At 46.0% G+C, this 10,347-nt stretch overlaps 1 protein-coding gene across 1 annotated transcript in view; it reads right to left on the bottom strand.

Moving 5' to 3' along the window:
• Positions 1-301: 301 nt before the first annotated feature.
• Positions 302-10,347, bottom strand: part of LOC146402437 (uncharacterized) — a 43,809-nt gene continuing 33,763 nt past the window's right edge. Inside the window, exon 5 of the mRNA XM_084961520.1 lies at positions 302-403. Coding sequence (XP_084817646.1) covers positions 327-403 — 77 coding nt within the window. The 3' untranslated portion in view covers positions 302-326. The remainder of the gene's footprint in view (positions 404-10,347) is intronic.

Genomic DNA, 10,347 nt, shown 5'->3' with positions numbered 1-10,347 from the left:
CATAATCGTATACATATATGTATCGCAATTATATACAAATATACATATATACACATATCAGGACTACATACATACATACTTATGTGATATGTATATATATATATCACATATTAATAAATAAAATATTCTCCAGTGGGGTTAATAGCCATAATCTGAGCATTTTGAGGATGTGACTATAGTACCTGATAATATGACCCAAAAAAAGTTGCTAAAATATTAATTACATAACATACTGTGAATTGGAACATCCACTCTGGAAAAAAGTTAAGGTTCCTCAAAATATATTTAAAAATATACTTACAGGATTTCCCTTCACAACTTAACGGCTAATGAACGCAACCAGCACACATGAGGACGTGGGTTCGATTCCCGGCCTCATGCAGTGGGCTCCTGTCTTGCAGCCCTAAAAAGACAAAAAAATTAAGAAATTAAAAAATATATATATATATACAGGAGCTCCTGTCTTGGCGCAGTGGTTAACGAATCTGACTAGGAACCATGAGGTTGCGGCTTCCATCCCTGGCCTTGTTCAGTGGGTTAAGGATCCGGTGTTGCCGGGAGCTGTGGTGTAGGTTGCAGACACGGCTCGGATCCCTCGTTGCTGTGGCTCTGGTGTAGGCTGGTGGCTGCAGCTCCCATTCCACCCCTAGCCTGGGAACCTCCATATGCTGCAGGAGCGGCCCAAGAAATGGCAAAAAGACCCCCCCCGCCAAAAAAGAAAAAACCTACTGAGGTAATCACTTTGCAAAATGAATGTACATTGTTATCATCTGTATACTTAAAAATTTACATTATGTGGAGTTCCATTGTGGAGGAGTGTGTTAAAGATTCAACCTGGTCTCTGCAGAGGCTCGGGTTTGATCCCTGGCCTGACACAGTGGGTTGAAGGACCAGCCTTGCTGCAGCTGTGGTGTAAGTTTCGGCTGTGGCTCAGATTCAATCCCTGGTCAGGAAAGTACATATGCCTCAGGTGTGGCAATTTTTTTTTTTTTTTTTAATGTCTGCACCTGTGCCATATGGAGGTTCCCAGGTTAGGGGTCCAATTGGAGCTACAGCTGCTGGCCTACACCACAGCCACAGTAACACCAGATCCTAGCTGTGACCTGCACCACAGCTCATGGCAACGCTGGATCCTTAAGCCACTGAGCAAGGCCAGGGATCGAACCCGTAGCCTCATGGTTTCTAGTCAGATTCATTTCCACTGCGCCACGACAGGAATTCCTCAGGTGTGGCTATTAAAAAAAAAAAAAGTAAAGATTATCATGAGATATAAAAAATTTTAGGAGTTCCCGTTGTGGCTCAGTGGTTAACGAATCCAACTAGGAACCATGAGGTTGCGGGTTCAATCCCTGGCCTTGCTCAGTGGGTTAAGGATCTGGCGTTGCCAAGAGCTGTGGTGTAGGCTGCAGACTCGGCTCCGATCCCGCATTGTTGTGGCTCTGGTGTAGGCCGGTGACTATAGCTCTGATTGGACCCCTAGCCTGGGAACCTCCATATGCCGCAGGAGCAGCCCTAGAAAAGGCAAAAAGACAAAAAAAAATAAAATAAAATAAAAAATTTTAGAAAGTGCTTAGAAGAAATTAACATAGAAATTAAGTGAACTAAGGTTTATTCCAAGCTGCAAAAAAATTATATGTAAAGAAACAACAAATGAAATCTATGACAAAAAAAGAGAAAACCTCTTTTAGGAGTTCCTGTCGTGGCGCAGTGGTTAACGAATCCAACTAGGAACCATGAGGTTGCAGGTTCGATCCCTGGCCTCGCTGAGTGGGTTAAGGATCCCGAGTTGCTGTGGCTGTGATGTAGGCCGGCAGCTACAGCTCCGATTTGACCCCTAGCCTGGGAACCTCCATATGCCATGGGTGCAGCCTTAGAAAAGGCAAAAAGACAAAAAAAAGAAAGAAAGAAAGAAAACCCCTTTTAATGTCCCCCCTTTTTCTTTTGCTTCTTTAGGGCCACACCTGTGGCATATGGAAGTTCCCAAACTAGGGATCAAACTGAAGCTACAGCTGCCAGCCTACACCAGAGCCACAGCAACAGGGGACTCCAAGACGAATCTGCTACTTTGCAGCTCACAGCAACACTTGTTCTTCAACCCACTGAGCAAGGGCAGGGATGGAAGCTGTATCCTCATGGGTATTAGTGGGGTTCCTAACCTCCTGAGCCACAAGAACTCCCTAATGCTCCCTTGAACAGGCACCATGTAGTGAGAGGAACTTACTTCTTGCTCTACATGCCCTCTCCCTATTTAATATGATTATTAGATAATCAAAATCGGGTAGAGTTTCCTGTGTGACATGGCATGTCCCCACTGGGCACTCAGTCCATAAACCCCAAACTCCTGTCTATTCCCCCCTCTACCCCCGCTTTGGTAGCCAAGTTTGTTTTCAAATTCTGTGCATCCGTTGTTATTCTGCAAATAAGACCATTTATTTATTTATTTATTTTGGTCTCTTTTTGCCTTTTCTAGGGCTGCACCCACGGCATATAGAGATTCACAGGCCAGGGGTCCAATTCGAGCCACAGCCTCTGGCCTTCACCACGGCAACATCAGATCCTTAACCCACTGAGCGAGGCCAGGGATCGAACCTGCAACCTCGTGGTTCCTAGTCCGATTCGTTAACCACTGAGTCACGACGGGAACTCTGCAAATAAGATCATGTAAAAAGCTCTTTTTGGAGTTCCTGTCCTGGCTCAGTGGAAACAAATCTGACTAGTGTTCATAGGGACACAGGTTTGATCCCCGTCCTCGATCAGTGGGTTAAGGATCGGGCATTGCCGTGAGCTGTGGTGTAGGCTGGCAGCCGTAGCTCTGATTCCACCCCTAGCCTAGAAACCTCCATATGCCAAGGGTGTGGCCCCCTCCCAAAAAAAAGAAAAAAAAAAACAGCTGTTGTTGCCAGCGGGTTTCTTGCATTTGTGCTCTTGAGTTGTCTCCAAGTGGGCAGTGGCTTGATGTGGGATTATGACCTAATCTCAAAACTAAACTAAAATACACTAATTCTAAAAAAAAAAAAAAACAAAAAAAACAACAACTACATTTTTAAGAAACTGTAAATTTCACTGTTCAGTCTTTAATTTTCCCAATGTGTCTTGCCTTTTAAAAGCCTTTTTTGGATAAGCAATGAGATCCTGGGAACTATATCTAGTCACTTATGATGGAGCATGATAATGCGAGAAAAAAGAATGTATATGTGTATGTGTGACTGGGTCACCTTGCTGTACAGTAGAAAATCAACAGAACACTGTAACCAGCTATAATGGAAAAAAATAATTAAAAACAACAAAAAACACACTTTAAAGCAGCTATAATGGAAAAAATAAAAATCATATAAAAGAGAAAAAAAGCAAAAAAAAAAAAAAATCACTTCTGGAGTTCTTGTCATGGCCTGGCAGAAGAGAATCCGATTAGGAACCATGAGGTTGCAGCTTGATGGCCTCACTCAGTGGGTTAAGGATCTGGGATTGCCATGAGCTGTGGTATAGGTCACAGACGCAGCTTGGATCTGGTGTTGCTGTGGCTGTGGGGTAGGCCGGCAGCTGTAGCTGATTCAACCACTAGCCTAGGAGCTTCCATATGCCTCGGGTGCAGCAGTGGCTCAGTGGTTAACAAACCTAACTGGCATCCATGAGGATGCAGTTTCAGTCCCTGGCCTCACTCAGTGGGTTAAGGATCTGGTGTTGCTGTGAGCTGTCGTGTGGGTGGCACATGAGGCTTGGATCCTGCGTTGCTGTGGCTGTGGTATAGGCTGGTGGCTATGGCTCCAACTGAACCCCTAGCCTGGGAACCTCTATATGTCGCAGTGCTGCCCTAAAAACACAGAAAGACACAAAACAAACAAACAAACTTTTTTCTTCCCAGTTTTATTGAGACGTACTTGAAATACTTCATTTAGGAGTTTCAAGGGGCATAATATAATGTTCTCATGTACATATGTTGAAATAATTGGTGCAACAAATTTATCAAGCATCCGTCATTCCCTAACGATATCCTAAAAAGAGAAAGCAAGGAATTCCACGGTGGCCGTGGGTTAAGGAACCACTCTGTGTTGTCACTGCTGTGGCTTTCATTACAGCTTTGGCGGGGGGGAGTTCAGGCCCTGACCAGGGAACTTGTGTATGCCTCGGGTGCAGCCAAAAGAGAGAAAGCCAAAAAATAATTTTTTTGCAGTATCTGCTGAGGCACAGTGCGTTAATCCAACTATAGGAGTTCTCGTTGTGGCTCAGTGGTTAACGAATCCGACTAGGAACCATGAGGTTGCGGGTTCGATCTCTGACCTCGCTCAGTGGGTTAAGGATCTGGCGTTGCTGTGAGCTGTGGTGTAGGTCACAGATGCGGCTTGGATCCTGCGTTGCTGTGGCTCTGGCGCAGGCCAGCAGCTACAGCTCCGATTCGACCCCTAGCCTAGGAACCTCCATATGCCCCGAGAGCGGCCCAAGAAATGCCAAAAAAACAAACAAACAAAAAAACCCACAACGCTGGAGTCATGAATTGAATTTTATTTGGGGCAAAATGAGGATTATAGCCCAGGAGACAGCATCTCAGATCGCTCTGGGGAACTGCTCTGAAAAGGTAGTGGGGGAAGGTCATTACATATGAGATTGGTTTAGGGGGATACATTCAGGAACTCCTGAATTTTCTTGAGAAGCCTAATATATGTCTGCTAAAGGTATTGCCACCCTCATGACATCTTTGAAGTCTGTCACCTGGAGTTCCCGTCATGGCGCAGTGGTTAACAAATCTGACCAGGAACCATGAGGTTTCGGGTTTGAACCCTGGCTTTGCTCAGTGGGTCAAGGATCTGGCATTGCCATGAGCTGTGGTGTAGGTTGCAGACGCGGCTCAGATCCTGCGTTGCTGTGGCTCTGGTGTAGGCCAACGGCCACAGCTCCGATTAGACCCCTAGCCTGGGAACCTCCATTTGCCGCGGGAGCGGCCCAAGAAATGGCAAAAAGACCAAAAAAAAAAAATAATAATAATAATAATAAATAAAATACCTCTCACCAGTATGGATTACCTGATGGTAACTTAAGGTTATCTAAGGATTAGCCACACTCAGGACCTATGTAAGGTTTCTGTCCAGCACGAGTTCCTTTCTCTCCTTTTGGCCAGGCCTATGGCATGCACAAGTTCCTGGCCAGCAATTGAACCCACCCCACAATGGTGACCCAAGCTGCAGCAGTGACCCAGATGTGGCAGTGCTTAGTCATCCAGCAGCCATGCTGCTTCAAGGACACCAAAGACTGAGTGCTAGGCTAGTAGAAGGGGCAGGGGACTGGCCAAGTGACCCATGACACCCTGCGCTCCACCCCCTCGATTTCCTGTTATGTGGAAACGGCACACCTTCTACTTCTCTCAGTCACTGATGGCAGGTCCTCTGTCACCCACCAAGAAACATTGCTCAACCTGAGAAATACATGATTATTCTTTTGTGATGGTTATAACATGGAGCCTTTCAGAAAGAATCTTAAATTTAAAATCTTGTGACTTTTTTTTTTTATCTTTTTGCCATTTCTTGGGCTGCTCCCTCGGCAAATGGAGGTTCCCAGGCTAGGGATCGAATTGGAGCTGTGGCCGTTGGCCTATGCCAGAGCCACAGCAACGCAGGATCCGAGCTGCATCTGCAACCTACACCACAGCTCACAGCAACGCAGGATCCGAGCTGCATCTGCAACCTACACCATAGCTCACAGCAACGCAGGATCTTTAACCCACTGAGAGAGGCCAGGGATTGAACCCGCAACCCCATGGTTCCTAGTCGGATTCGTTAACCACTGAGCCATGACGGGAACTCCAAAATCTTGTCTTTTTATTTTTTATTTATTTTTTGCTTTTTTAGGGCCACAGCTGCGGCATAGGGAGGTTCCCAGGCTGGGGGTTCAATCAGAGCCACAGCTGCTGGCCTAGGCCACAGTCACAGCAACGTGGGATCCGAGCTGCATCTGTGACCTACACCACAGCTCACGGCAACGCCAGATCCTCAACCCACTGAGCAAGGCTAGGGATCGAACCTGCAACCTCATAGTTCCCAGTCGGATTTGTTTCTGATGCACCACGACAGGAACTCCCGAAATCTTGTGATTTTAAAACAATTCATGAAAACACTCCCTTGTTGATGAGTTAGATCCGTTTAGCACATGGTGCCTTGAATACAGACGTGTGAACAAAATATAGCAGGAGCGTGTCAAATGTTCAGAACATTAGGTTGTTGTATTATGGGAGTAAGGAATCAAGTGTAACATGTATAATTACCTGTCTCCACGACCATGTAACCTACTGATCTATGAACTTATACATTCCAGCAATCTTTATTTTATCTTATTTTATTTGCTTTTTAGGGCTACACTTGAAGCCGATGGAAGTTCCCAGGAGAGGAGTCGAACTGGAACTGCAGCTGTCAGTCTACACCCCAGCCACAACAATGTGGGGTCAGAGCCTTGCCTGTGATCTGATCTACACCACACCACAGCTCACAGCAAGGCTGGATTCTTAACCCCCTGAAGCTAGGGATCGAACGCACATCCTCATGGATCTTAGCTGGATCTGTTATTGCTGAGCCAAGATGGGAACTCCCCATTCCAGCAATCTTGACTGCACTCATTAAATTGAATTCGATCCTTCTGTGAGTTTGGAATAACTTACAACTGATCATTTAGGAGGCAATACAATCAATAGCCTGCCTTCAAATAGTTTGTTTCCCATAAGGGAGAGCCAGAAGTAATTAAATATTATGATAAGAAGAGCAATGAAAGCACACAGGTATACTGATGACATGGTGTCTTAACTAAAACAATGTGTTGAGAAATGCTGGCGTGATAAGGAGATATGTGAACAAAATTATCAATTAACTGAAGAGTCATTCAAGTGCAATGGGTCCATGAGGTTAAGACCATGAGTTCTCATTGTCGCTGAGCGGGTTAAGGAACCAATATTGTTTCTGCGAGGATGTGGGTTCGATTCCTGGCCTAGCTCACTGGGTTAAGGATCTGGCACTGCCGTGAGCTGTGGTGTAGGTCACAGACACGGCTCAGATCTGGTGTTGCTGTGGCTGTGGTGTAGGTTGGCAGCTGTAGGTCTGGTTTGATCCCTAGCCTGGGAACCTCTGTAAGCTGACGGTGTGGCCCTAAAAGCCAAAAAAAAAAAAAAAAAAAAAAAAAGAAGAAGAAGAACACGAATAGAGTTTCACTTGTGGCACAGCAGGTTAAGGATCTCATTGTCACTGCAGGGGCTACGGTCACTGATGTGGTGCAGGAACTTCCACATGCCAGGGGCGCAACCAAATAAAAAACCAAAACCAAAAATTACACTGTGAGCCTGCTTGGTGGTCAAGCCCCCAACAAAACAAAGACACTCTGCGGAAACTTGATATTCCAAGGTTCCAGTGAGCAACTTCCTGGAGCACAGGACAAATTACTAGCAAGGATGTGGAGAAAAGGGAACCCTTTCCATCAGGTGGTGGCAATGCAAACTGGTGCCACCACTGTGGAAAACTGGAAAGACTTGTCTCAGGAAATTAAAAATAAGAACTAGTTTATGACCTAGCAGTTCCACCCCTGGGTATACGTGAGAAAAAAGCACAGGGGTATAAAAGAGGGGACAGTGGAATAAAACACACACACACAAAGAAAAAGAAAAAAGAATAAAACAGGGGACAAGATTTTTTTTTTTCTTTTTAGGGCCACACTGCAGCATATGGAGGTTCCCAGGCTAGGGGTCGAGTCGGAGCTGCAGCTGCCGGCTTATGCCACAGTCACAGGAACATTGGATCCTTAACCCACTGAGCAAGGCCAGGGATCGAACCTGCATCCTCATGGGTCCTAGACAGGTTATTAAGCATTGAGCCATGAGGGGAACTCCAGGGATATGATTTTTGTTTGCTTGCTTGTTTGTTGGCCATGACCATGGCATGTAGAAGTTCCCAGGTGGGGGATTGAACGTAAGCTACAGCAACGACTCAAGCTGCTGCAGTGACAATGTCAGCTCCTTAACCTTCTGTACCACAAGGGAACTCCTGAGTTTTTTTAAACTGACAAATGGCCTAATTATGAGGAAAAATACGCACTTTAGTGAAAATGGGTAAAAAATGCCTTTTGGTCTGAGTCTGAACATTTGATAGATTTAATGAATGTTCAGTGGTATCTACACAGAAAATGCTGATGGTCTGTTGACTGTGGTCAGAAAAATTTCCCTCCTCATTTGGAAAAAAAACCAAAACGACTATTTAGGAGTCCTGGTTGTGGATCCCTGGCCTTGCCCAGTGGGTGAAAGGATCTGGGGCATTGCAGTGAGATGTAGTGTAGGTAGCAGACATCGCTTGGATCCTGAGCTGCTGTGGCTGTGGCACAGGCTGGCAGCTGCAGCTCTGATTGGACCCTTAGCCTGGGAACTTCCATATACCACAGGTTCGGCCTTTAAAAAATGAAAAGAAAAAGAAAAACAAAAACCTACTTAGAAGTTAAATCGAAGTAGGCTTCATACCAGTGTGGGGTGGTGGTGGTGGTGGGAAACATGTCTCAAACAGTATGCACCTTTCACGGATCTCATGGGATATTTTTCTACTTTTGTAGAAAATATTTTGGTGAGGTCTGAGAGAAACATTCTCATGCTTCTGAAAGGGAGAATTTCTCTTGTATATTGTTCATTCTTTCTGTGTATTTTATTTTATTCTTTTGGGGCTGCTCCTGCCAGGGATTGAAACCATACCATATGAGGAAGTGCCCAGGCCCAGGGACGGACACCATGACGCAGAAGGGACCCAAGCCACAGCAGTGACAAGACTCCGATCCTTAACCTGTTGCACCACCAGGGAGCTCAGTACATTGTTCATTCTTGAAACTCTCTAAAATTCATCTTTTCTAATTATGTTACTGAGTGATTCAAACAAAAAATTTGTATCTTTTTAAAATTTTTATGCCTTTTTTTTTTTTTTTTTTGTCTTTTTAGGGCTGTGTCCATGGTATATGGACCTTCCCTGGCTAGGGGTCAAATGTTCCCGCTGGCCTATGCCACAGTCACAGTAACACCAGATTCAAGTCAAATCTGCAGCCTACACTGAAACTTTGAGCAGTGCTAGAACCTTAACCTACTGAGCAAGGCCAGGGATCAAACACACATCCTCATGGATACTAGACAGATTCTTAACCCACTGAGCCACAATGGGAACTCCCCTGCCCCTTCATTTTTAGAGACCACATAAAAAGCCTGCTGAAGAAACTGAGTGCAGCTACTGCCCTGTCCCTCTTTGGCAGTGTACTATCACTTAAAAACACTCCCCTTGCTTTCTTGACCTCCCAGTCTCCTGTCTGAAATCCTTCTGGGAGAAGACAAGAACCTATTCTCTGAGAACAAAATCACTAGTTTTCCTCTCTTTCTCTCCCAGCACCATGTTTCTCTGTTGCCCAAGGTTCCAACTGGTTTATCCTCGTTCCCCATTCCGGGTCTGGAAGGTGCCCCAGCATTGATATCCCCCCTCCTACTGCAATCCAGGGCCCCTCTCCCTATGTTGTTCCTCGATCCCTGCAGATCCTGTTTTAATTATTTCTGTATTATATCACGTGCAAGACTTTCAAGGCTTAATTTCCCCCCACGCCTTTTTTTTTTTTTTTTTTTTTTTTGCTTTTTTAGGGTTCCATCTGTGCCACATGGACGTTCCCAGGCTAGGGGTCGAATCGGAGCCACAGCTGCCGCCACAGCAACTTGGGATCCAAGCCGCGTCTGCGACCTAAACCACAACTCATGGCAACACCAGATCCCGGACCCACGGAGCCAAGGCCAGGGATTGAACCTGCATCCTCATTCAGAAAAAGGACCACCAGACCACTGAACACCAGGTTTGAAAACAAGGCAAGTTTGACTCTACCCTGATCCTAATCTTCCGCCCTATTCTCTACTCCCAAATTACAAACCCACATCCAAATCTCCCCTGGGGCGGGAGGTGAGGGGGAGGGGAGAGCTACAATCTTTAGGACATTAGCTGGCTGTGACCCTCCTTTGCCAGGCAAAGAAATAAAGCTATTTTTTCCCCCTCCTTCACCCAAAACTCTGTCTGAGCTGGACAGAGACCGCGTTCGGGCAACAGAAGGGAAGGAACACAAGAGGAAGCTTGCGGAGCAGAAAGACGGGTCTGAGGAGTACAGAGGGACTGGGAGGGAGGGCATCGCAGGAGGGCGGGCTCCAGAATCCTGGGACCAGGGCATGGACACGACTCTCCAGGAACGGAGGGCGCGGCTAGGGGTGAGGATCGAACTGGGAAGAGGACTTTGTAAGGGGGATGAGGGGTGCGGAGGTAGTAAATGGTTTTACGCAGACAGCGTGGAGAACTGCAAGGGCTACAAGCACCGGAGGCA

This window comes from Sus scrofa, chromosome 6 (assembly GCF_054392235.1).
Source record: "Sus scrofa isolate SSC_HxYL_T2T_F1_AM1 chromosome 6, Sscrofa_HxYL_maternal_Yorkshire_Landrace_v2.0, whole genome shotgun sequence".
Lineage (NCBI taxonomy): Eukaryota > Metazoa > Chordata > Mammalia > Artiodactyla > Suidae > Sus > Sus scrofa.
The sequence above is the reverse complement of the archived record's forward strand: the minus strand, read 5'-3'. Positions and strand labels throughout refer to the sequence as shown.